This window comes from Pteropus vampyrus, unplaced genomic scaffold (assembly GCF_000151845.1).
Source record: "Pteropus vampyrus isolate Shadow unplaced genomic scaffold, Pvam_2.0 Scaffold357, whole genome shotgun sequence".
Lineage (NCBI taxonomy): Eukaryota > Metazoa > Chordata > Mammalia > Chiroptera > Pteropodidae > Pteropus > Pteropus vampyrus.
In genome coordinates, this window is record NW_011889138.1 from 231,101 (window position 1) to 258,529 (window position 27,429).

Genomic DNA, 27,429 nt, shown 5'->3' on the forward strand with positions numbered 1-27,429 from the left:
CACTTGCACCTTCAGTGCTCACATCTCTGCTTTCTAGCTTCAGCCTGTCAATTTTCTCTACTTAATATTTCAATTAAACACCTGGAAATTCCTAATAAATTAACTGGTTCTTACATAGGAACCCTGCAATATCACTCATTTCTGGTGCTGGATGAACTCGCATCACCTGGCACATTTTGGAAAGTAGGTAAGGATAGAAAATTCAACTAGGGTCTCAACACTGAGTATCAAATGAAAACTCTCTGATGTGCAGTCACATAACATCCTATATGATTGGTTAGGGGTGCACATATGGTTTTCTCCAGTTAGTCTTAAGTCGGAAGTGGGGGAAAAATTGGAGAGTTAGTAATTAATCAAGTCTCGGCCATTTTGGACCGATAGTTACAGAAGTAACTGTTTAGCTTCCTGGACTGTCACTATAAATTTAATCTGGCTTCCGGTTAGTTGACTTAGAGCAGGCTAGCTTCCTGGATTGCTTATTGTAAGTAAGGGGCTGGTTTACTGGGCAGGATGCAGCAGGTTGTGGGTCAAAGTTCAAATTTCTATCTGGTCCGTCTACTGTCCGTTTGTATAGTCTCTCATGTCCTAAGACTGGAGATAAAGTGACAAGCCAACTCCACTTGTAAATAAACGACAAGGACAAAGGAGAATCCAATGGCTGTCTTGGCTCCACCCTGCCCAGGAGACCTCTCCGAACCAGCAGAGAAGCTGCAATGACCAAAACAACCGCCACTCACCTGCGCTGGGTCCGTCCACGCCGCCGCCATCACGGGACCCTGTGGAGAGAGCCAGGCCCGAAGAGGCGGTGACAGAGGCGCGCTCAGCCGACCGCCGCCCCTACCCCGCCCTCGGGGTGACCTCGGCTGACTGTCACCTTCTCCGCTGACCGAGAGGCTTGCAGCTCGTTCAAAGGGGCGGAAGTGCATCTTAATCTTCTTGCTCATTGTCGAAGAGCCGCACTGGAAGCGGCCACAGAACAGCGATGCCCTCCCGACAGCTGGCGTGGACAGAACCGTCGCACGAGAATGACGTCTACACCAAGCCGCCGGAAATCCCGCTTCCTCAGCGGGCCACAGGAAATACCCCTGTCCTGAGCCGTCTTTGGCACAGCGCCCGCTGCACACTCGCCATGCACAGCCTTCTGGGTAATGTAGTTTTTTCTCTACAACGAAGCCACCGGAGATCGCGTTCCATAGCCGGTTGTCCCCAGTGTAAAAGCTTTACCAGGCCCAGAGCGGCGGGTCACACCCGCCTCGTCACGTCTCTTCATACGACACAGGGAAACCAAGGAGAGGAGGTGAGGCCGTTGGTTCTCCGCCGGAGGAAAGTGAGACTCAAGAGATGGAGACTTTCACCCTTGGTCGGGGCAAGTGCAAAGGTGCGACATCCGGCCCTCTGCTTGCCTCCTGACTGCCCCGTGCGCCTCATCTCTTTTTTAGATCCTCTTGTAGGAGATGCGGATAAATGAGCAGTCAAATTAACCGCCAAAAGTAGGACACCGGAAGTTCCCCTCGGACGTAGTGTGCCACAAGGACAAGTCTCTTGGGCCTTCTTTGGCCCAAAGTCACCTCCACGTGATGCAGGGACTTCTGGGTAATACTCTTAATCCCAGATCACCGGATGAGTGGTTTGCCATCCCTGAGATGGGGAGGCTGCATGTAGGGGTGATTTGGAAGACTCCACTTTCCAGCATGGTCAGTTTGAAATAATCGGTAAGACCACAAAGCGTGTCACATAGGCACTTCAACCTACGTCTGAACATTGGGAGAGGGATTGTTCGTGGATATGTAAATTTGGGAGTTGTCAGAGTATTCTGTTATTTCAAGTCACGATACCACCAAAAAAAATGAGAATAGGTGGAGAAAGGAAAAGACAGGGGTGAATTATGAACCAACCCAACATTATGTAGTGGCAGACAAGAAACCAACAGCCATGTTAGGAATTCTAACGTTCCTTCTAGAATTATATTGCCCAAAGTCTTATAAGTCAATCTCTGACTTCTTTTGTTTTCTTCTCATGATTGTGAAGGTCAGGTAATAAAATCCAGCTTCTAATGTGTAGAGAATACATGCAGTTATGAAAATGGAAACTTCAAAAAATCAAGAGATTTAATTTTTAAAGTGGAAGAAAGCATAGAGGCAGGATGTCAAGTCATGGATTGAGGTGGAGTTAATTTCCTAGAAGATGCTGTTTATAAAAGATTATAGAGAAACGTGGCTTAATTAGCACACAAGGAATAATGCTAATCATCACTGGCGATCGTAACTTACCTATATTGGAAGAAAAACATAATTCTTTTTTTCACATGTGGTTGACCCTTATAGTTATGAAATGGTTTGGGGTTAGGATGTAAAACAGATATTAAAGCTAAGATTTGTATATTGTGTCATGAGAGGTAGAATGTCTGAAATCAATGTGGATGAGAAAAGCTATATATAGTTATTGGAGATCTTTGAAATCCTACTGTAAAGCATGTCAGAGTTTTCTTTATTAAAACTTATATCATCTGGTATTCAATGTTGAGGCCTTAGTTGATTTTTCTATCCTTATCTACTGTCCAAAATGTCCCTGGTGATGTGAGTTTATCCGGCACTAGAAATGAGTAATATTGCAGGGTTCCTATGAACCAGTTAATTTATTAGGAATTGCCAAATGTTTAATTGAAATATTAAGTCAAGAAAACTGATAAGAAGATGAAGCTAGAAAGCACAGAAGATGCAGCTGAAAACCCATGAGCCAATGTCTTGGGACACTTAAATGACAGATTTGCAGTACAAGGGCTGTGCATCTGAGTAGAAAGGCTGACTTATTTATATTTAATGAGTGGGTCTGCATATCATAGGGATATCATCCTGCATCTGCTGAACATTTCACATTGAGGAGAATGTAGCATACGGTGGCAGGAGTAACATTACCAAGGCAAACTCCATTTTTAGTCAGGAGCCACTGCAGTTTCAATGCCTACAATGAACAGAATACATATTTAAGCTCTTAGCTGAGTCTAGATGTTTACTCTAGTACAGTCAGCTTATCGAGGATGAAAGGAGCAACTGCCAGAGGGATACAAGGGAAGGCTGGAAGAACATTCCCTAAATTGCTGCAAGCAGAAGGTGTGATTTCAGAAAAGGTGATGTTACATTTATTATTAGGGATGATTTCTTCTGATACAATCAGAAGGTTACACACCATGCAGATGTGAAATTATTTGAGAATTGGATGGCACTGATGTACAGTGAGACGTTTTACCTTGAAGACAGTCAAATGTTGGATGTCAGTATAAAAAAAGTGAAGCCTCTGGGTTTATCAAAGTCCTGTTTTACAAACGGCGTACTCCTGAAAACACAGGAAATAGTAAGATGAGTGTAGGAGTCAATGTGATAGGTGGCACATCATTCACCACTGGGGTGCTTATCTGTAGAAAGTAGTCACTAGTTTTCAAGGAAGAGTGGTTAAGTCACCATCCTTGGGGGCTAGGAGGGGCATCATTTGGGGCCCCTCTCATGGAAAAGAGTTCTACAGAAATAATGATTCTACCCAGTTACATACCAACTTCACAACTATAAAGACCTGGTACAAAATGATTCGGCTTTTATTAATTAGCATCTTATATTTTAAAAGAGAAGAAACAAAAGGCAGATGAGATAGCAAAGCCAGGAGAGCTCCCTGAACAAACACAAAGGAACAGGGGTGGACAGGGTTCAGGAAGCCATGTGAGCAGATGGAGGCAGCACTCTCCGAGAGTGGGCCTGAACCCAGGGATGCTGCAGGATCTGGGCCAAAGGCAGCCGCTCCAAGGGCTGGTATCTGAGGAGTTTGCTGATCAAGTTCTGGGCCCCCAAAGGGAATGATGGAGGAAATCTTACATCAACCTGATGAGGCCAGAAAAGAAACGAGAACTGTGGTTAATTTCTTTGATCCATGTTCTCTCTGTTCTTGGAGAAGGATCAAGGCACTGCTCTGGATCTTAGTAAACAAATTTCATGTGTGTCCTATACTCTGCAGAGCCTACCAGCCACCAATGACTGGCTCCTCCATGAATGCCCAGAATGTGGCCATCTCACCTTGAGGATGCGTCTGCAGGTCTCAGAGTGGGAAGTACTCTCAAAGGGTGGACTTCCCACCAGCAGCTCATAGCAGAGCACCCCAATGCACCACAGATCCACCTTCTCATTGTATGTTCTCCCCTCAATCATTTCTGGGGGCAAGTAGTCCAGAGTCCCGCACATTGTATTTCTTCTGGAAGAAGGCAGAGAGAGAAGTGAGCACTGTGCAGAGGCCCAGAACAAGGGAAATCCCTCTTCCCCAGCTTCTAGTGAGACGGGAGACCCTAGGAAATCCTGAGAAGTCCCTGCCCTAGAGTGGAAACACCAAGTTTTAATATGGATCAAAGTTCAGAGAAGGCAAGTACTGGGACCCACCATTTTCATACTTTGGAATTAGTCATACCATTATTTAGCCCATGATCCAGGGTGTTTTCACAAGAATAATCTGGGCATCAAAGATTTAGAACAAACTGATGGTGCATCAAAAAAAGATCACGTAAAAGAATTATGATTTATTCATACAATAAACTTCCTGGAATTATGGAGCAATAGTTCTTTATTTACATGGAAACTTATTGGTAAAGTAATGTTATCGGAGATCAAAAAATAAAAGATATGGTTGAACCACATTCTTTCAGTCTCTGAATACATATTAAACACATGCATTTGAAAAAGGCAGTCCAGTTATGCAGCACCTGACGATGGGGAGAGATGCATCTCAGAAATGCATGATCAGGCGATTTTGTCATTGTGTGAACATAAGAGTGCACTTACACAAACATAGAAGGTATAGCCTACTACACACATAGGCTGCCTGGTATAACCTATTGCTCCTAGGCTACAAAACCTGTACAGTATCTTACTGTACTAAATACTGTAGGCAATACTTATACAATGGTATTTGTGTATCTAAACGTAAAACATATACAGTAAAGATACAGGATGAAAGATAAAAACAATGGCACACCTGTATAGGGCACTTACCATTGAGCTTGCAGGACTGGAAGTCACTGGGTAAGTCAGTGCATGAGTGAAATGCAGAGTGAGTGTGAAAGCCTAGGATATGACTGGACACTACTATAGGCTTTATAAATACTGTACACTTAGTGGGGATACTTACCAGTCAGCCAATCTTCTGTTTTTCCTTTGCTATTTTAAAAAGGAAAGAAGATAAAGGATTGCATCTTCACTTGCATAATTCTGCTGAAATAATTCAGAAATATGTCCATGGTGGTTTACTTGGTTTTCTTTTTTTCATCATAAATTTGCTTATAAGCAGATAATGTACCATGAACATTCCTCTCTACTAATGAATCTTCTGTGTTAGAGTCCATGTTTTCAAATTTTTTAAGGAGCTTGTTGAAGTCTGCAAAAGCTTCTGCTAAACCCTTTTTGTGAATTTTCTTCAGGGTTCTTTATCTTCTGCAGCGTCCTTTGCTCTTGCCTCTTCTTCAGCTATACGCTCCTGCTCTAGTTCCATCAACTCCTCATTGGTCAGTTCCTCAGGAATCACCTCCAGGAGTTCCTCATTGTCATCCTCATCCACGCCCAGGGTAAAGTTGTTTGCCATCTCAACCACAGCCTTGTTGATTTTTGCAACCTCATCATCCTTGGCGAATTCTTTAAAGTCCTGGATGAACCTGCTGAGTGTCTTACCATTCATACTTTCCTTGATGACATCACCCCAAGCCCAAGCAAGGTTCTTGATGTAGTCAGATGTAATCCTTCCAGAATTGCATCAGTATGGTATAGTAAATATATAAACCAGTAACATAGTAATTTATTGGCATTATCAAGTATTATGTACTATACATAAAGTATGTGCCATACTTTCATAGGACTGACAGCACAGTAGGTTTGTTTATACCATCATCACCACAGACACGAGTAATGCATTGCATTACAACATCATGTTGGTTGTGTCGCTAAGAGATACGAATTTTTCAGCTCCATGATAATCTTATGGGACTACCATCGTATATGCGGTCCATCGTTGACCAAAACATTATTATGCAGTGCATTACTGTATTTAAATAGAAACCTAGGTTTGTATCTGGATCTTACACGTGGAATGTATTAAATTGGTTCATTCCTAACCAGCACCCAGGCCCACCCCACCACCACCTGACCTACCTCAGAGAGGGGGTATGCACAGACCAGCCAAAGTCTGCAATCTTCACCTCGCCTCTGAATCCCAGCAGCAGGTTTTCTGGCTTAATATCCCTGTGAATCACCTTATTCTCATGGCAGTAGGTCAGAGCATCTGCCAACTCTTCCATTATCTGTGAGGCGAGAAAAAAAGTCTGAGATCAAAACTGTCAAGACTACCGAGGTAAAAATACTCATCATGCATTGTACAACTGTAGTGGAATCTTTTATTTCCTGGTAACCAACTCCATTACCTCCTTAACAGCACCATAATTTTTGGTGGGGGAGGATTTTCTCTTCCCCATTTTATGTGGTCTCGTAGGATGGATGCTAAAGGAGACATAAAGGATGCCCTAGCTGTAGCCAGACATAGGACTATACCGAGCCAATCAGATGATCTTCCACAGGACTTGAGGCCCGAGGAAATGATACAAAAACAGGAGGAAAGCCAAAAGATCATTCATTCTGGCAGCGAGCTGACTCAACCATTCTGCTGGGATGATCACTGCTCTGGATCACGTGGAGCCTTCTAGAAATCTCATTTCCTCTATCTAAGACAAGTTCCACTCATTTATTCAGCAGACTCCCTCATAGCCTTTCAATATGTTTCTCTGCATAAGGCAGTGGAGTTAGATTCTGTTGCTTACAACCAAAGAATTCAAACTTATACACACTGCTTATTAATATTCTGGGGATAATTAGCATATCCGAATGTGAAATTTTAAGATATATATGTCATTATATAAAATTTATAAAATTTGGATTTAAAAAAAAGCAATCTGGACATTCATGAGAGCCACACGTAGTGACCTCCCCCCATTAGCTCATGGTAAACTCATGGACCCCAGAGCCCCAATCTCCCACCCCACCTCACCGTGGCTGTACGCTGCTCATCTAATGTCTGGCTCTTTTGCAGCTCCCGGTAAAGCTCACCCCTTGGAGCATATTCTAGAATCAGGTACACACGGCGCGCATCATGGAAGTAGTTGTACAGGCGAAGGATATTGGGGTGTCTGGAGGAGAGATGGAGGAAAGGTCAGACTCCTCCCTGAGGCCCAAATCATGATGCTGTGACTGGTCACACAAAAAGCAAATTGCGCTGGGACCAGACTAATAATAGCCTGATCTGGGAGTGCCTGAGGGGAGAACAGGGAACAGGCATTTGGTGTGTGACACAAGGAGCTTTACATGGTCTAACTGTAAAAAACTGGAGAAAAATCTTTAAGGTGGAAATAAAGGGCGTATTTGGGAGTTGTATTGGGGGAAATGCTGGGTTTAGATGTCACAGATGGATGAGGCTACAGAAAAACAAGAGTAGAGAACCAGTGTGGGACTCTCATGCAGAGACTGTCCTTACTGTAAATGCGACTGGATTTCAATTTCTCTGCGTAGCTGATGTTCCATTCCTTCCTTCTCTATCTGGGACTTGAAGAGGACTTTCAAGGCCACAATGAAATGGCTTTCCTTGAGCCGAGCCAGGTACACATTCCCAAATTTTCCCTTGCCCAGAGGACGCCCGATTTCAAAGTCATCAATTGTGAGTTGCCGCCTGACAGGGGAAGAAAAAAAAGCCTCAGTTTGGAAGGGAGGTGGAGGGAGAGAGTCAGGGACCCCGAACGCTCGCCTTCCTCTTCCACTTTCCTCTCCCTCTGCTCCTTTCTCTTCTCAAGGGCCCGGCCAGGGTGTCTGGTCAGCAGCTCTCAGTCCCATGAGCCAACACTTCACACGCACAGCTTGCTCTTCACCTCTCCATCCCACTTCCCTTCCTCTCCCAGATACAACGCCAAAGGCACTCACGTCGTGGGCACGCCGGGGAGAGTTTGGCCTTCTGCAGCTGCTGAAAAAAAAAAGAGCTTTCAACATTTTCTTCTGTGTCCTCTCCCATTCCCCACAAATGGCACCAGGCCTTTTTTCTCAACCCTCTTTCTCTGGTCCTGGTTCTTGTCCCTCTCACCCGTGGGCTGAGCACTGTCGGACTTCACCATAGCTTGTGAGTGACTCATGAGAAGAGATGGTGACGAAAAGTCGCCTTCCTGCGCCCTGTGGAACTGGGTGTGTAGGTCCGGGTAATCCTAAAGAGCGGTGGCAGGAGGTAACACTCAGGCTGAGGTTCTTCCAGTCTCGATCTGCTTCCGCGGTCGCCTCAGGCACCGTCTGGGGGGGTTCCTGAGTAACTTACCAGACCAGGACACGCTGAGTTGGAGGAAATCCCGAGGGCCGCTGGCCAGGCCTTTCATATTACGCTCCCTGGGCCCATTGGCTGAGGGTGTAGTTACTGAGCGATTCCCATTGGTTTTAATTTCTGAGGCTTAGGCAGCGTGTCCAATAGGAGAGACAGAAATGGGAGCTTCCGCTCCGGAGATGAGGGCGGGACCAAGGACGTTGGGCCAATGAAACAGCAGCGCGTGAAACCGGAAGGAGGCGTGGCTTGCGGCTACTGCGGGTCCCGACTGGACGCTGGAAGGGAAATCCCGAAAAGGTTCGCAGAGGCTATGGTGGAAGTGGGGCTGAGTGAATGAATACATACATAAACGTATCAGTGATTGCACGCATTCAGGAACTAAGTGACGGGACGCACGTATGAATGAATATAAACCAATCATAGGAAGCTTATGGGGCTCCTTGTGTAGCTGGAAAGCTGCAAAAATGCGTGCGCCCCCAAATGTCCTCTGCTTGGACGGCGTTTCTAGTTCAGGCCATTCCACAGTGTCCTCTATCACGCACATTCGGGAGGGCTTCCCTGAAATTTGTGCCTCGGTCCCCTATATCCTGTACTCGTGCTCTCCCCCCAACACACCTATGTATTTGGCATATACAGAAGTTTCTAAAACATTTGAAATTTAATTCCTTTAGAGAGGCAACAGGATAAATTGTTGGGGAAATATAATTAAAAAAGAAAAAAATCTCCCAACCCAGAAAACCTCTCCACAAAGATAGTAGACAAAACAGTTTATTATTGACATTCAACCAGAATGTGATGCGCATCACAAACACCTGCTAACAGATTGCAAAGATAAAAATAAACCTCACCCTTTTGTAGAGCCGAGCAGACACAACCTACTACATAGGTTTTCAAAATAAGTAGTAATTAATGCTCAAGTGTGAAAACAAGATGGCACCATTCATTCGTTACATAGCTCATTCCCAATTTCACCTGGTAATTGGAGAGACTATTTGCCATTACTTTGGTTTTCTAGAAGAGAAAACAAACTTATTTCTTTACACAAAAAGATAGTTCTGCAGCTTGGAGCAAGGTATCCATTGAAGTTAGGCTCTTATCCTCCCATAGAAACTAGGAGATAGGCATGCTATTTCATTTGATGTCTTCATTTCAAAGAGAGAGCTCCTAGGTCTTTGAGAAAGATATTCCTGGGTTGGGAGAGTGCTGGGATATCTGAGGAAAAGCAAGAAAGCTAGTGTGGCTAGGGCTGCGTCTGCAGAGATAGAATGGTTGGAGAAATTGGAGAGATAAATGGAGACAAATTGTATAGAGTCTTCTTGTCCATTGTAAGGAAACTGTAATATGTAATATGTAATATATAATGTGTTCCAAACCTGTGGTTTGTTTAACAAGGTAAGACATGCAGACTTGGAAGTGATTGTCATGAAGGAAGAAGTTTATGCTCAGATCTCTAGCAAACAGTAGTCAGGGCACACAACCCAGAGCCATGTAGGGTAAGCACCAGGGTGGGTCAGGAGGCAGAAGCAGAGAAGAAAGAATGACCCAGCACCTTTACTGTGTTTTCTGCAGAAAAGAGAAAACAGGCCAGATAAACAGCTTAGGACTGGCTGGTTTGAAAATATTGTAGGGCTTTGGGGCTTCAGAGGTGTTGCTTGCCTGGTACATGGTCTTGGAGTTTTAGAGAAGAGGAATATTGTTTCCTGGAGTTTAAGAGTCAAACAGAGGTGGTTAATTTTCAGATGAAGGGCAGGTCCTGGGCAAGTTATTTGCTGTCTCTAAGAACTGACAAGCCCTGGGAGGGGCAGTCTCTCTCTAGTCAGGGAGGCCTCAAATGCCAGAGCAAGAATACAGAAAAAAATATATATAGTTAGTACTGTGAAATAGGGATCACATCATTGATGTGATTTGCTTTTTGTGTTAAAGGGTCAATCTGGGTGTTGTGTGGAAATTAGAGTATAGGAGGGACAAGAGAGGAGGAAGGAGATCTGTTAGGAAGTTCTCACTGTTTTCCAGATGTGTGAGGAAGGTTGCTTAAACCAATGTAGAGACAGGGGAGGTGGTTTATCACAACGTACAAATAACAGTTGATCAAGGGAATGAGTAATCAGATTAGTACAAAAATATGGATATGCATCTATGGCCATGCTACCCTGAATAAGTCTGATCTCGTCTGATCTCGGAAGCTAAGCAGGGTCGGGCCTGGTTAGTACTTGGATGGGAGACCACCTAGGAAGACTAGGTGCTGTAGGCATAAAAAGTAAAAAGAAAAATTGATTGTAAGATGACAAGCTCTTTGCAATCTGTGAGGTCTACCAAAGGTTGCCTTGCCTAAAAAAAAATTTAAAAAATATATAGATATGGATGTAATGGCTTTTCTAGGATGTTTTGATTGTTTATTTAAATCTAGCCATACCCCATACTGCCTCCTTCAATGTTGGGCATATTCCCAATGATACTATAGTGTACCTATTACAGAAATACTTTATTATATGTAGATGCTCAGGCAAATATGGCTGTTTTCACGTAACAGAGCTTAGGTTAAGGTCCAGGAGGGTGGACTGTGTGGGAAAGTGTTAACTGAACAGGCCCCAGGTTCTCAAATGCTACACATTCCAAAGAAAAGACTTGCACTTGACCAGCCCCAGGAAGACCACTTCTGATTCCCTGGAATATCTTGCCTGGGAGGAGTGATTTTTATACCTGAGTCTGTATCTGTTTGACCAGGTAATTTATGCTAACATGTGACTCATGGTCAATGGTGGTTTTTGTATGCCTGAGGGCCTGGGCCACACTGGGCCTTCTCTGGATACTGGAGACAGTGTCCATAGTCAGCCACGTAGGTATTGCATGCCTCAATAAAAAATAAATAAATAAATAAATAAATAAATAAATAAATAAATAAATAAATAAATAAATAAATAAAATCCATGGACATGGAAGCTGGGGTGAGCTTTCCTCACTGGTTATGTTTGAACATGTTGTCACACATCTTTGCTGAAAGAATTGAGTTCCTGTGTAACTGCACTGGGAGGAGACACCTGGAAGCTTGTGCTTGGTTTCTCATGGACTTTGCTTTTTTTCTCATGGAAAAGCCTACATGGCTTTTCCCTTTGGTGAGCTTGATCTGTGTCCTTGTAATAAACTGTAACCTCTTCTCCTCTCCCCTTCCCTCCCCTCCCCTCTCCTCTTCTCTTCTTTCCTGAGTCTTGTGAATCCTTCCAGCAAATTATCGAGCCTAAAGATGGTCTAAGGGAGCAAAAAACCATGAAGGATTCTTTTGAAAAAGAAACATTATGATCAAGATAGGTGTTCTAATAAAAGGTTCCCTGAGGAAATGCTATTTGAGGTGAGATGTGAGGGATAAGCACTCACTTGCTGGCCAAAGTACACCTGTGGCAGGTGGGGAAAAGAAGAGAAACGGGAAATAAAGAGAGCTAAGTGTTGTGTAAGAGAAAAGGTAGTAAATTAGGCATGTCCCACACCAGGTAAGGCCTCATGGATGGGCCAAAGAAAGTCACAAAACACTTTAAGGGTGTATGTGCTTGGGAGGTGAGGGAGTAAAGTGCATCATCTAATCTGAGCTGTATCTCTGGCTTCAGTGTGGAGAATGGACTGAAGAGAAAATATAGATAAAAGGAGACCCAGCTAGTAAGGTAAGTAGAGGTGATGGTATGGTCTAGAAAGGAAATGGTAGATTAGACCATTAGAAGGGGACAGACTTAAAAGGCATTTATGAGGTAAAATTGGCAACTCTTTTTGACTGTACCTGGGAGTTGAACCATGCTGAGTCAGAGATTTCTATCTGCAGTAAGTAAACACTGCCATGTAGCACTGAGGAAACACTAACTGGGTCAGAACCAGGGAAAAGTGGGAGCCATTTTATGAATCCAAGAATTTGGAGACTGTGGTATCTTTGAAACACACAAATGGGAATGGCAAGAGACGATCAAGAATTCAGGTCTAAAATTCCAAAAAGTCAGGGCCAAAGAAATAAATTCTGATGCGTTCAAAAAAGAAAGTAACTGAAGCTAAGGGCAGATAGGCCCTGGGAGAGACCACAGAGAGAAAGGGGCTGGGAAAAGTTTTTAGAAATTTCAAAACTCAGTGGGTGGCTAGAGGTGGATGAGTCAACAAGGAGAAATAAAAGAGAAGGGAGATAAAATCAGGAAGGTGATGTTACAGAAGCAAGGTAAAGGAGTGTATTTCAAGAATGGGGTGATCAATGGGATCAAGTTCAGTCTCGAACACAAAAAAGAGTGGGAGTCACTGCTGATGTGGCCAGGGTGGAGGTGGAGGTGGCATTGTAACAAACAGGGAGGCTTACAAGTCAGGGGGGCTCAGAAAGAGGACTAAGGTATGAGATAATGGTGAAGTGGAAATATTGCACAGAGGGGAAAACAGCCCCAACGGGCTCCTCACTTAAAGGCAGAGAGGAAGCGCCAAAATGACAATTGGGGAAACTGAGATGTAGGAAAGATCATAGCGGTGATGTCTGACACTCAAGCCAATGTGCAAGGACAAGTCAGAAAGGATGATGGACAAAAGAACATGCAAATGAAAAGTAGGCTTAAAGGTGGCTGAGATGACAGGTAAGGCAAACATTAGGTGGGGACTCTAGATGGGGAAAAAGGGTGATAACTGCTTAAGTGGGACTCCAAGGTTCAAGGAGAGACACAGTGAGAAGGGAGCACTTAGAATGTGTGAGGACTCATACCTGAAAGTAGGGACATGGAATGGAACTAGGAAGAGCTAGAGTAATAAGCAGAAATGTTGAAAGATGACATAGCCACCAATGCCTTAAGGGATAAAGAGTGAGGGAAGATGTGTGTGAAAGGGAGGATAATCAAGAAAACAAATGATGTAGGCAGGATGTGGAAACAGCGCACAGGAAGGCATTTCTTCCTTCGAACCTCAAAAAGTTAGAGAAATGATATATAGAGTATCTGATGTTGCCACTAATGATTTTGCAGCCCTCACTTAGTTTTGGTCCTTATGAGAAGTGTGGGGCTTTGACAATGACACATGGAACAATCTTTCTAAAATACCAACCCCACAGGAAGTAACAAACCTAACACGATGGTTCTGGAATGCCTGCTTTCCACCTGCTCATCTAGACAGCCCTCCTTGGCATTGCTTCTTCCTCTGTCCATGGCTTATTCCAACTTAAAGATCACATCTGGTTGGGTGTATTAACACGCCATTGTTTGGAATGACCTGAAAATAAATGGCTGGTTTGCTTTGCTAAATTCTTGGTATTTATCATCTCATTAATGCTTTCAGGTGTATTGTTTTAAAATGTAGTTTTATTGTATGCGGCCAACAGATCAGGAGATAATTGCCATTGAAGATACTTGCAGTTCCCTTAAGAGTGCCCGCCATGCTCCACAGGAGAAGCACCAGGGAGGGGTCAAAAGGCAGAAGGAGGGTGGGTGGGCAGGGACCACACTGTCACTTCCATAGGGAGTGGGCAAGGTAAGCAGGCTAAGCAGGTTTAGGATTAGCTAGTTTGAATAATTTCAATAGGTTCCCTAGTGTATGAACTGCTCTAATGGCCTGGTACCTGGTACTGGGGTGATTAGGGAAGAGTCTTGATGTGTGAGAACTTGTTAAAGGCAGCAGGTGAAGGGTGTAGTCTCTGGATTGGTTGGTTTGCATGTGAAAGGCACACTGACAGAACCCTTTGCTACCTCTAGGACTTAGCCCCGGGAGGACAGATGTCTTCCACTATCTGCAAGGTCCCAACCAACATAAACCTCAGAATAAAAACACATGCTTAATACATGGATAGCCACAATAAATGGAAGCAGAGTGCAGAGAAATTTTTCAGTCATCCAGCAGAGAACAAGGCCAGAAAGCATAACCAGGTAGCCTGACTAGAGGGCCCATGCTCGTCACTGCCCATTTCTAATTTAGCTGAGATGATTCCATTGTGAGATGTGTAGCACACCTGTGAGCAAACAGAACAAATCTTCAACCCTCACAGCTCAAGGATGACACCACCGAGCATTCTGGAGGTAACTCAGTTTCCCACAACCGAGACTGGAAAGATGGTCTGTGGGCTGGAGCAAGAGTCCAAAGGGAGCTGCACACACTCTCAGACACCATGTGCCCGCAAGTCTCCAGCATCGTGTCCCTGCAGAGGACCCTCCCAGTAAAACTCACAATTGGACTGCACATGTGACTGAGCTGAAATTGCACACTCCTGTCTGAAGCACTGAATGATGCACCTTTTCTTTAGCTGTTTGTTGAAGCCAGAGGCTACAAGTATTAATGGCAGGAGCAGAGATGAGAATTGTTGACATAAGTGCTATAGAAACAGAGCACTGATCTGGCCTTTACATCTTTACAGACGAAGGAAAACAATGAGCATATTTGCAAGTTAGACCATTTTGTTATACACAGGTAGTATGCACATGTTCATATGGCACATATATAGGGACCTAAGTGGTGCATATATACACACATACACGTGTATCAGTATTAGGAAGAGGCAAAGTCCTTTTTCATCAGATTTCCTCTCTACTTTGTCATCACTAAATTAAATCTGGGCTAGTTCAGAATTTGTTCTGTGACTTAGTGATCTTTTTGGTTACAGTGGTATTATTTATAGATAAGCTTTCACTTTACCTCAGAGTCACGACTCTTAGTACCTCAGTGTGCTAAGGTAAATAATGTGGCTTATGCTGAACACCTGCTATTGTTCTGAAGGTCTAGCATTTGGCATGCACTAGAAAGACTGCCCTCTAAAATCCCCGAGCACTGAGTATTTAATGAGCTTCCCTAACAGACATTTCAATTTATTGTCATAACTCGACAGAGTTTAAATTAGTCATGTCCTCTGTGACTTTTCTGAGACAGGACTATTGAAAATTGTCCCTGGTTTCCTCTGGACTTCAGTCTTTGTGCCTTTTCCCTTGGCTGAGTTTGCTTTGATTCCCTTCGCTGTAATAAATCATAGCAGTCTTCCTAGCATATCCTCAAACCTGGGGTATCTTAAGGACCTCCGACACAATTATTCATTATGTCTTCTAAAATCTTACAGATCTGGCCATTAAAGCCCATGTAGATTCTCTTTGAGGTCAACATGTTATATACTGTGCTGACTATACACACGGCTTTGTGTAAGCACTCTGTGGGGAACCCAACATTAGAATAAAAACATACTAGTGTGTGTGGCCATTCACTAAAACACATACTATCAAGGGGAAAAAGAAAAAGTAAAATGAACAAAATGAGACAGTGGCTGGATGCAGGATAATGAAAGAAAAATGACTGTGAGGTGCCTGGCTTGGACAACAAATAGAATGAGATTCACTGAGATGTTTTTCAGGCACCTCAAAACACATCAAAACCCAAATGCATGCATTAGCCCTTCTCTACCCCCACCCCCGACCCCCTGACCTTAAACCCAGATGTTGCCTGTATTTTCTGCACAGATTATGCAGCCATTAAAGAGTGACTTTGGTTTATCTCATTCAACCTTTAGGGATGACCCAGATATATTGTGAAATAAGAAAATTAATTTGCAGATAACGAGCATGGTTTGATCTATTTTAGGAAAAGGAACAGTGAGTTTTGTACAAAGCATTTGGCAGTTGAGGCAGAATTATAAAAATATTCAATATGACTCTCAGTGTATGAAGAGGAAATACTAAGAATGATTATATTAAGAATGTAGGAAGCAACCTAAATGCCCATAAACAGACAACTGGATAAAGAACTTATGATTCATATAGGTAATGGAATATTACTCAGCCATAAAGAAATGAAATTCTACCATTTACAATGACATGGATGGACCTAGAAGTTATTAGGCTGAGTGAAATAAGTCAGAGAAAAATAAATACCATATGATTTCACTTATATATGCTAATCTAAGGATCAAAAGGAACAAACTAAATGAAAACAGATTCACAGATACAGAAGACAATCTGGTAACTGCCAGAGGGAAGGGGTGTTGAGGAGCTAGGAGAAAGGGGTGAAGGGTTCAAGGGTACAAATTAGTAGTTGACAGATGACCATGAGGATGTGGAGTAGAGCATAGAAAATCTAGTCAGTAGTATTGTAATGGCTGTGTATAAAACAAGATGGGTGATCAAGTAATCAGGGGGATCATTTCATAAACTATATAAATGTCTAACTAAAGTACTGTATACCTCTAATAATGAAAAAAAAGGGAAATGTAAAGGAACCTAATGGAATTAAGATTTCTACACATCAAAATGCTAAGTTGCTGATAAAGTTAGACTGTAATAAGTTATCTTTGTTTGTACAATACAGTACCTAAAGTAACCACTAAAAGAAATTAGACACAAACTCAAATAACATTATAAGTCAAATGGAATTCTAGAAAATGTTGAAGAAACCCAAAGGAAGGCCAGAAAAAAAGAGGTACAAGATACAGGAAAACACACAAAAAAAGTCAAATCATAAACTGGAACACTTAAGCCCTAACATATCAGTAATTACTTAAAATTTAAATGATCTAAATCTACCAATGAAAAGTGGCAGGATGGATAAAAAAGCATGACCTGACAAGGTGTTACTACAAGAAACTTAGTCAAATGTAATGATATACATAAGGTTGAAAATAAAATTACAGAGTATAGAAACTATGCAAATAATAAAAATATGCAGAACTATATTAATACCAGATAGAGTATACTTCAAAGGCAAGAAAATGAACAAAAGTAAAGAGATACATGATAAAAGGGTCAATACACCAAGATGACATAGCAATCTTAAATGTACATGCACCAAACACAGCTTTGAAATACATGAAGTAAAACCTAACAGAAATTAAAAAACACTTCCACAACTACTGCAGGACTTTCAACTATCAATAGAAACATTAGACAAAAGAAAACTCGGCAAGGATGTAGAAAATCTGAATAATATCACCAACAGGATCATGCAGACATTTACGGAAAGAAACCCCACCCAATGACAGCAGAACACACATTCTTTTCCAGGAGCCATACAGAACATTCAAAAAGATAAACCATATCCTGGGTCATAAAGCAAACTTCAACAAATTTAAACAGGCCAAATATAAAACAACTAGAAGTCAAAAACACAAAACAAAAAACCAGCACGAATACTCCCAACATTAGGAAATAAAACATACTTCCAAATAATCCACAGATTATAAGTCTCTAAAAGAATCAAGAAATATTTATAACTGAATGTTGTAACTGAAACACATTAAAATAAAGCTAGAACAGTGCCGTGAAGGAAATTTATAGTACGGTTGACCCTTGAACAATGCATATTTGAACAGTGTTGGTCTACTCATGTGCAGAAATCTGCCTTGCTCAAGGGCCAACTGTATTTTTGATCCGCAGTTTGGAATCCGTGTATGGAGAAAGCTACTAGTTATATGTGGATTTCAAACGTGTGTGGGGTCAGTGCCCCAAACCCTATGTTATTCAAGGATTGACTGTACTTCTAATTTATCTAGTGTGAAATAGGTACTTTCAATAGTTCCATATTTACCCAGGAGTTTTAATACCATTCAAGAAATTAGAAAAAAACTTCCTAAACAAAATATTATCGAATGGAATGCTTTAATATGTATATAAAAAGAATTACACTCCACCATTTAATGGGTTTATTCTAAGAATGCAAGGCTGGTTCAACATTCAAAATTCAATTAATGCAATACCATCATATCAAACAGGCTAGAGGAAAACTCAGATGACCATATCAATTAATGGAGATAAAGCATTTGACAAAATCTAATACTTATTCATAACAAAAAAACCCTCAGCAAATTAGGAATAGAGGGTAATTTTATAAGCTTGGTAAGAAAATTCTATGAAAATAAACTTTTAACTATCATTGTACTAAATGATGAAAAACTGAACATTTCTCCCCTAGTATCAGGAAGCAGTAAAGGATGTCCTTTCTTACTACTCTTATTCAACATCATAGGAAGTCTTAGCTAGTGCAATATGACTAGAAAAGGAAGTAACAGGTACATAAGTTGAGAAGGAAAAAATAAAACTATTTGCAGCTGACGCTTCTAGGCAGAAAATCACAAGGATTCTATCCAAAGAAATGACTAACAAGTGAATTTTGCAAGGTTGGGGATACCAAAACATCCCTAAAACTATTATATTTCTGTGTACTACCAAAGATCATGTGGAAAATTAAAGTTTAAAAAACAATCCCATTTACTATCACTCAAAAGAAACAAAAACAAAAACCTAGATACAAATCCAAAGAAAAAATTTCAGTACATTAAAAATTATGAAATGTTAATGAAATAAAACAATTACTTAAATAAATTTAATCAGTGTACTTGTCCATGATGCCAATTCTTGATCTACAGATTTCTATTGAAATGAGAGCAAGATTTTTTTTTTTGTAATAGACATCTTAAGATTTACATGAAAAGTCAAAAGAACTAGAAAAGCTAAGTCAATTTTAAATAATAAAAAGAGAGGAATCCCTTTACTCAATTTTAAGATTTACAGTATAGGTACAGAAATAAAACAATAAATTGGGGTGTTAGGTTTTAAAACCCCATAGTTTTTTAAAAAATCAAAGCTTTAATAGTTTTAACTGATGCAATAAAATATGCTTATTCTTATGTGTATCCTTATCTCCTTAAGTACATGCCCTCAACTCTCTAACCCTCCTGACAGTGGACAGCAATGAATGTACACAAAACACATAAAAGGTCAAGGCCCTCTGGCCCTGAAACAACATTCTCATTGCCCCAAGTAAACTAAGTAATCCATGAGAAAGTGCTATAGGCTTAATGAAACCTCACTGTATTTTCTCTTCTAAGTCTCTTCCAAGAAAAATTCCTGAGATAAAACTGCAGTGTAACCTAAGGAGAAAGATGTAAGTGCAGGATTTCCTTGGTGCCCAGGAAGACTGGTCTCTGTCTCATGGATACATTCTCAGATGCAGAATAAGGCTATAGGCGGGGGTCAATTTCTAAAGCATCTTCACATGACAAGTGATGATCTGCAACAAAAGGTTTTCTCACAGTGAAGATACTTGTGGGGTTTCTCTTTGGTATGCACAATCAGATGATGTGATAGATGTTTTCTCTGGCAAAAGATTTCCCTCAGTGCTTACATTCAAAAAGTCTTTCCCCAACAGGAGTTCTCGAAGGGTGACTGCAGTCTGTCCACTGGTGAAAGGTCTTCCCACTTCTGTTACACTGGCAGGGTTTCTTCCAGAGTGCATCTTTTGGTGCTGACTCAGGGATGAGCTGCGACTAAAGGCCTTTCCACACTCACTGCACTTATATGGCTTCTCCCCAGTGTGGATAATGGCGTGTCGAATGAGATTCGTGCTCCAGCAGAAGGCTTTCCCGCACTCCATACATTCGTAGGGCTTCTCTCCACTGTGAATCCGTTGGTGCCTCGTGAGGCCTGACCTGCGATTGAAGGCCTTCCCACACTCGCTGCACTCATACGGTTTCTCCCCTGTGTGGATGCTGAAGTGTCGAATAAGGTCTTTCCTGGTGCTGAAGGCTTTCCCACATTCTTTGCACTCAAAAGGTTTTTCTCCAGTGTGGGCCCTCTTATGCAAGATGAAAGTGGAGCAGTGGGTGAAGGCTCTTCCACACTCAGTGCACACAAAAGGCTTCTCCCCAGTGTGGATCCGCTGGTGCCTCTTGAGGTAGGACCTGTGGTTGAAGGCCTTCCCACACTCGAGGCACTCAAAGGGCTTCTCCCCAGTGTGGATGACGTAGTGGTGAATGAGGGCTGCACTCTCACAGAAGGCCTTCCCACACTCACTGCACTCATAGGGCTTCTCCCCAGTGTGAGTCTGCTGGTGCCACATGAGGTACGACCTGTGTTTGAAGACCTTGCCACACTCGAAGCACTCATAAGGGTTCTCGCCACTGTGGATGATGTGATGTCGAAGAAATCCTGGCCTATGTCGAAAAACTTGCCCACATTCTTTGCACACAAAGGATTTTTCTCCAGTGTGTCTCCTCTTATGCAGGACAAAATTGGAGCGGTGGGTGAAGGCCTTTCCACACTCATTGCACTTATAGGGCTTCTCTCCACTGTGAATCCGCTGGTGTTGTGTGAGGTATGACTTGCGGTTGAAGGCTTTCCCACACTCCATGCACTCGTAGGGCCTCTCTCCAGTGTGGATCATGTGGTGCTGCAGGAGGTGTGTGCTCTTAATAAACGTTTTCCCACACTCTGTGCATTCATAGGGCTTCACTCCAGAGTGAATCTTTTCATGCCCAGCAAGAAGGTGTTTCTTATTAAAAACTTTCCCGCATTCATTGCATTTAAAGATATTTTCCTCTTCCTGAGTCATGGGATCTTTACTTAATCTGCATGAGTCATGGTCAAAGACAGCATCTCCTGGAGGGACTGGATCCTGTACAATCTTTGAACACACACCAGCAGCTGTCCTTGAGCTGCCACCTTCACGGCTCCCAGGGAACTTCTCCTTCTGGGGGTCTATCCCTGGTCTCCTGTGTCCTTTATGCAATTCTGATGGACCAGCCTGCTCCTTGGTTTGGTTCACCTGCCAGTCCCCTGGAACTTTTTGTGTTGGTTGTTCCTGGAGTAAGGCTCCCTTAGACAGTTCTGGCTCACAAATGGTAGGTTCTGTGGTCTTGAATTTTTCTTTGTTACCTAACAGAAACCCAGTACAGAAAAAGGTCTATTAGTAATCTCAACACATAAGAATAAGGAAAAATATCAGCATTTTAGTAAAAAATATGAAAATGAAAATAGTGCCTCTGTGTCTACGTTTTGCTACCTCTGAATCCCAGGACTGCAATTTCTTTCTGTCCTGGTCCCTGGACTGCTGACACCTTGAATGGGAGACCAAGGGCAGTAGCTGGATGAGAAGACAGCAGATCTGGACTGGAGATACTCCCACAATTCCAGACTGGACATGGCTGGACAGAATAACATGACACTGTGTTTTGAGTTTCCTCTGAGCGGGAACATCCTACTTGCTATAAGAGCACTAGGAAAGGGCATCTAATGCAGTCCCAATGGAAGACAAGAAGTGTTTAACGCAAAATTAACTCCCCCCAAAGAGAACTATGATCTTTGTCACCAAAGAAGTAACCTCTAAATTCTAGATATATCCAGAGTGAGAGGAGTATCTATTATTCATGGTGGGCCCCTAGAAACGTACCTGATAGTTTATGACAACAGACAGCTCATTATGAGCCCCTAGATAGTTTATGCTAAAGAGTTGGCTCAGGACAAGGTCTGGCCACACCAGAAAGACCGTGTAATTAGAAAGTTGGGGCTTTGAGCCATACGATATCAGCTGGGCCTCTGGAAAGGGAAGGGGGGCTGGAAATTGAGTCTCCCTGGCAAAGAATCAATTGTGCTTATGTAAGGATGTCTCAATAAAAATCTGGATACCCAGTGAGCAATATTCTGTGTACTTTGCAGCCAGGAAGTAACAAGTTGCTAGGGTTATGGAAGCTTTGTGTTTGGAACACTTCAAGCCTCACATTCCAATTCTCTAATTTATATCCTTTATCTGTAATAAATATGATAGTGAGTATAATAGGTTTCAGGGAGTTTTCTGAGTCTTTCTAACAAATCACTGAAGCTGAGGGTGGTTTTGGGAGATCCCTGAACTTATAGCTGGTGTCAGAAGACCTGGGCAGACTTGGCAGTCTTGAGTTCTGTGTCCTTAACCTTGAGTTTGGCTAACTCTGTGTAGGAAAAGATCAGGGGAGTTTTCCAATAGGAGGTGCCCACGATGTGAGCCCTACTGGAACCATAATAGCTGCCACCAAGAGAAAGTGAGAAGGGCACTGTAGCCGTAGAAGACAATGTACAAAGGCACTGCACAGCACGAGAGGACGGTGCTAATCGGAGTCCAAGGACATGTGGGGATAGAGGGGAGCTGATTCTTGAGGTTCAGACTTGGGGTACAGTGAGGACTCTCAGGACAGGGCTCATAAGGCAAGAGGTGAGTGTGACTGCACTGAAAATATTGAGTCTGGTATGCTTGAGGAACAGTTCCGTGAAGACTAGCAAAATACACATGATCTAGATGGAGAAAATGATAACACTTTACTTAAAGACATTATAAAGAGGTTTATCAGTGAAGAATTTAAAAATATAAAACCAACGATTCTACCCAAATGAATATGTGAATTCAATACAATTCCCTGTAAATTGCCCACCAAGTTATCATGGAACTTGACGGTCTGACTGGATTTGCATGAAAGACCAGAGAGGCGAGAATAAGGAGAAGGACATCTACCTTATCAGACACTATTAGGGGATTATAGATTTGAAGAATCATGGTACTGGCACAGAGAGAAGACAGGCATTGGAAAAAAGACGGAGTGCTCAGGATACACACTCACACACGCTCTGAAAGGTGGCAGAGGAGGCACAGGATATAGGAGAGAATATACACGCGCTCTGAAAGGTGGCAGAGGAGGCACAGGATATAGGAGAGTTATCGGAGCTGGAAAAATTGGTGACACATTGGGAATACCAAAACTGCGTTCCTATCACACTGTTCTTAAACCCTACTTCAGACCAAAGAGCTAAATGTCAAATGTCAAGTTTTAAAACTTTTAGAATGAAATAAACAAGAATATATTTTTGCTGTTGGGAGATAAGTGAGATTTTTACGCTAAACAAAAAAATCATTAATCAAATAAGAAATGTCACAAATTAGACTAAAGTACGGACCTCTATTCAACAAAATATACTTTAAAGAGAGTGAAAAAAACAAAATTAAAAAATAGAAAATTATATTTGCAGCATCTATAACTGATAAAAGTATCAGGAATATACAAAGAATCCCTACATATCAAAAAGCAAACAACTTAATAGAAAAATAGGCATTTATCATGAAATGACATTTCAAAGACAAAAACACAGATTGGCCAACAATCATATGATAAGGTGCTAAAGAAAATGAGATACAATTAATTGTGTGCCCACTTGATAAGCATGTTGACATAATACCAAACACTGGACAGGATATGATCAGTGGACCCTCCCATTTTTTCCTGGGAGAAGTGTGAGTTGGTCTAGCCTCTTTAGAAAATAACGGCAATTATCGTGTAAACTTGAAAATTTGCATAGCCTACAAGCCAACAATTCTACTCCAAGAAAAATCAAAGACGCGCCCAACCATGTTCAAGGTGATCAATATATACGAACGTTCTGGGCAGCACTATTTGTGAGTGAAAAGATGCAAAAAATTAAATGCCTCGGAGAATGGATGAATACAATGTAAGATAGAAGCACTTCTTATTTTCTTCAATTATAAGGAACTTGAGTATATTTTTGAGTAGAGAAAGGATGAAGTTACGAAAAAAGCATGTAAGCAAAGAATGAATTCCCCTGAAGAGGCTGGATCTAGACTCAGGACTTGGCCATGGCCAGGGCAAGGACCTCTTCCACTGAGTAACAGGAGAAGCTACAAACAAGTCTAGATGAATGTGGAAGGGTGAGGACCAAGCAATAGGAGGGAGTCTACTTTCCACATGGAAACTGGTTGGCACATCCTCGGCCATATGCCAACACTTGTGGGAAGTGGTGTGGTCTGGATGGGTGTAGGATGGGCAGGCGGAGGTGCTAGTTATTCTCTGAGGCCACATCTGATCTCTAAACTGCTTGGATGACAAGTTAACCTGCTTGCTGAATCTTGGGAGGTGGGAATGAGCAACGTCGTGGGTTCCTTGTTGGGCATGTTGACTCTGGGGCCTATGAGACTTCCATGTGGAGACATGGGACTGAGGAGATGGCAGAAGGCTTAAAACAGACTCTTAAAGAGCTGAGGATGGGCTGCATACACACTCATGGGCTGGCTGAGCAGCCCAAGGGCACAGAACATGACTGCAGTGGCACCTATCTCCACATGTGACAGCCTCAATGCCCTCAGCAGCCCAGATGTGGGGCAGAGGTGGTCAAATGTTACCTTGAGGTCTTACCAAACAGGTGCAGAGAGACAGGAAAAAGGGAGTCCCTGTGTTTCTGACAAATGGAAGAAGACTGGATGAAGCAGGGAGGTCTGGGGGATAGGTAGAGTACACCCGGAGGGAGTAACTGAGAGAAGAGAGGCCCTTCTCTTCAAAATGCAGAGGGAAACATGGGGTATGTGACTATGACCAATGGGCATGACAGCACCAATGGCTTACCTTTCAGGAGCCACTTACTATGGCTCAGACACTACACTCAGTAGGTTTACATGTGAATGCATTATGTGATTAAAGCCCAAAACAACCTGATGACATGGAAACTGTTACTAGCATCTTCTGGGAAGAGATTGAGTGTAGCCGACTACACTCACCAAATCCTTTGCTCCTCAAATTGGACACACAGCTTCACCACACTACCAAGTGTGCCCCGAACGCCTAGTTCTGCCAGTGGGACATGAGGGGAATTGGTGTCTGTAGGAGTAGGTGTAACATCCTCCTTTCCTCTCTCCATTCTCCTCTATCAGCTGGAGGATGTCAGAAGCACCTAAAGCCACATGTTGATGGCAGAATGCACCAGGATCCTGAATAACTGGGTGGTACGCGGCTCCCTGCTGACCCACATGGACCCCGCTGTGAGTGGGAGAAACAGCGGGGCTAAGCACTGAGACTGGAGCTTCTCTGATCTGGTAGCTAGTTTTAACTCACACAGAGACATGATGATTGTGTAACTCTGCTATGGCCACGCTGGGCTTTGAGCCCGAGACAGATCTTAACTCACACAACCCTGTTCTCCATGAGGTCAGAGGGCCCATGGGACCAAGGGCTCCACAGCTTCCAAACCACCAGACAGGCCACAACAAGAAGCTTCCCCAGGGATCCATGGCCAGTGGTCTCGTTCAGGTCCCAAGCCTGTGAGACCTCCCACTTGCCCACCTCTAGGTTCCTACCTGGACAGGTGCTTTGGGAGAGGTCTCTATTCACCATCCACAACTCCTGCCCATGTTCCAGTTGGTAGATCAGCTCAGGTCTGGGAACAGGACACCCTGTTCGTGGAGAGAGAGAGAGAAGACATGAGGATTTTTATGAAAAGAAAGAACACCAATCTAGTCTGGGACTTCAGGATGAGGACAAGACCTCAAATGAAGCTACTCCCAAATGCACAAATGAAAACTGACAGGTGACCTGGAAAACAAGGGCCCAAACCCCGACACTGGCATCCTGAACTGTAGGCAGTAATGCTGGCTGTGTAGATGGCATCTGTTCCCTTTGATTCCATCGCATGGAATTCCAAGTGTTCAGCTGTCACCCTGAGACCCTGGGAGGTGTTTTCCAGAAGGTGATCCAACTGATCCAAGTAAGTGGATCTCAACCACCTGTGCATCAGAACTGCCTAGGATGTGTCTGGTTCACACGTGACTGAAACTATCCCTGTGCGTAAGGCCCAGGTATAAGATTTAAAAACCTCTCCCGATGATTCTGGCATTGAAGGAAGGATGAAAACCCCTGGTCTCCACCAACTTGCAAGTGCCATTCCTTAATGACATGCCATTTGAGGTAGGAGGGTAATAGCTGCATACAGGGATCTACAGTTCTGCTTGTTCCTGAAGTGTCCTGGGACTTCTCTGAAGGAACCTGCTGAAGGACACAGACCAAAGACAGGAAGCAAAAATGAAGACACTGGGCTGGCAGCCACCCCCACCAGGGGCCAGCCCCACTTCTGAGCTTCTTATTAGGGAAGACAATAAATATCCTGCAGGGTGAAGACTGAGCTGCTCTGTCACATGGAGCCAAGCACAGATGCAGGAGAAAAAGACACATGGTGTCTGTAGAGAAGTCAGGGAGGCACCAGCACCCACGGGAGGCCCCTCTGGCAGGTCCTGATCCACCGGTTGTCACCAAGCAAATGCTCCCTCACATCTGCTACGTGCCCAGCACAGGGCTTGGTGGTGGGCAGTAGAAAGGTGGATGAGACCTTCCTTCAGTGCCATTGGTAGTCACTCTCCTTGTGACCTCAGGGCCTTTGTACGTATCAACCCTTCTATCCTAAAGGTTCTTATCTCTCCTACCTTGCTCCTCTTTGCTAACTCACTCTTGGGAGTCAGCTCAAATGTCACTTCCTGAGAAGACTTTGCTGATCGGTGGTTCCTAGGTCCACGCACTTCAAAATATTTATAAGGTGAAATCATAATCTAAGGATCATGCCATGCAATTTAAATGCATTACGTTGTTTAAATTTGAAATAAATTTATGCACTAAGATTAGACAAGGTATGTATCTTCACTGATCTACATCTTTCTTAGACCCTAGGCAGAGTCTGAGAGACTGTGCCTTAGGTCCTTCCTTAGAGTTGCGGTAACCTGAGTCTGGGAGGGCTGAGGCTCCATGGTTGGCACCTTAGCTGAAAGAGACTGATCTCATCAGTCTTTTTTCCATGGTCAACACACCCAGCCTCTTGGCTGGTGACCCCAGGGGCAAGCAGCACAACTGAATAACCAGCCTTTGCACCAGGCTGGGGTGCCCCAGACTGCTGGGACACAACTGTGATCAACTGAGCCAACAACACTGAAGCCAGTGGTGGCTGCTCCGCTGAGTGACCCTCCCTCCCTATCTTGCAGGACTGATCACACTGGCCTAACCTTTTGAGAGGGCATCCTAGAGAAGAGTCCAGACACCAGTCCCAGGAGGGTACAGGGATCCATTGGTAACAGAGCATGGGTCACCCTCCTTACAGTCACCATGCCACAAAAGAGGCTTACACTGCTTCATGGGCAAATCTTGTCATTGTCACTTGCTTTACTGCTGATGCAGTTTGTCCCCTGACCCAGTAGGGTCTAAAGGATCCCATCCTCAGAGATTGGTGGTCCAATGTATCAGAAAACATAGTAAGGAGCATCCAGTTCCTGCTCCCACCCAGGACACCTGAGGTGGTTTCCCAATTCAGTTGCGACTGCACACCCAGGAGCCAATGTGCCTATCAGTCTCTTTCCTAAAACCAAATGGTCACACAATCAGATGCCAGTGCAGCCACTACACTCCCCTAGGTATTAGCCACCTAAATGTCCTCTGAGATTGTCTGTGGCTCCCTAGACACAGAGGCCATCATTCACAGCAGAGGCCACTCAGGACTGCCAAGAGCTTATCAGGTAAACACC

At 43.2% G+C, this 27,429-nt stretch overlaps 2 protein-coding genes and 1 pseudogene across 6 annotated transcripts in view; 1 reads left to right on the plus strand and 2 right to left on the minus strand.

Moving 5' to 3' along the window:
- Positions 1-27,429, minus strand: part of LOC105304870 — a 47,738-nt gene that overhangs the window by 13,899 nt on the left and 6,410 nt on the right. Inside the window, exons 3-10 of the mRNA XM_011379185.2 lie at positions 25,225-25,320; positions 19,373-20,993; positions 7,549-7,740; positions 7,066-7,204; positions 6,177-6,325; positions 5,488-5,767; positions 5,164-5,192; positions 738-1,218 (exon numbers count right to left, since the gene is read on the minus strand). Coding sequence (XP_011377487.2) covers positions 738-1,218; positions 5,164-5,192; positions 5,488-5,767; positions 6,177-6,325; positions 7,066-7,204; positions 7,549-7,740; positions 19,373-20,993; positions 25,225-25,320 — 2,987 coding nt within the window. The remainder of the gene's footprint in view (positions 1-737; positions 1,219-5,163; positions 5,193-5,487; positions 5,768-6,176; positions 6,326-7,065; positions 7,205-7,548; positions 7,741-19,372; positions 20,994-25,224; positions 25,321-27,429) is intronic.
- On the minus strand, positions 2,617-8,552 carry AURKC (aurora kinase C). 5 transcript variants are annotated; one of them, XR_002777029.1, is made up of 8 exons: positions 8,146-8,545; positions 7,989-8,028; positions 7,549-7,740; positions 7,066-7,204; positions 6,177-6,325; positions 4,062-4,236; positions 3,247-3,333; positions 2,617-2,961 (listed from the first exon to the last, which is right to left on the minus strand). XR_002777029.1 is itself a non-coding variant. In XM_023522810.1 (8 exons), exons 2-8 carry the CDS (start codon positions 8,192-8,194, stop codon positions 3,699-3,701), a joined length of 912 nt encoding a protein of 303 aa, XP_023378578.1. In that variant the 5' UTR covers positions 8,195-8,263; positions 8,371-8,546; the 3' UTR covers positions 3,567-3,698. The 5 variants fall into 5 exon arrangements, 4 of the variants coding, with proteins under 4 accessions (XP_023378580.1, XP_023378578.1, XP_011377485.1 ...); XM_023522810.1 differs by lacking the exons at positions 2,617-2,961; positions 3,247-3,333 and adding an exon at positions 3,567-3,869 and having other exon boundaries at positions 7,989-8,025; positions 8,146-8,263; positions 8,371-8,546; XM_011379183.2 differs by lacking the exons at positions 2,617-2,961; positions 3,247-3,333 and adding an exon at positions 3,567-3,869 and having other exon boundaries at positions 8,146-8,263; positions 8,371-8,546.
- Positions 10,506-10,624, plus strand: LOC111731261 (annotated as a pseudogene).

Bases quoted from the DNA above. Each gene is read 5' to 3' on its own strand.
- AURKC (XM_011379183.2), bottom strand. From the start codon at position 8,194: ATGAGTCACTCACAAGCTATGGTGAAGTCCGACAGTGCTCAGCCCACG. The intron at 6,326-7,065 runs GTGAGGTGGGGT...CTCGCCTCACAG, and splicing joins ATGAGCAGCGTACAGCCACG to ATAATGGAAGAGTTGGCAGA. The intron at 3,870-4,061 runs GTGAGATGGCCA...TGGCCTCATCAG, and splicing joins CCTGCAGACGCATCCTCAAG to GTTGATGTAAGATTTCCTCC.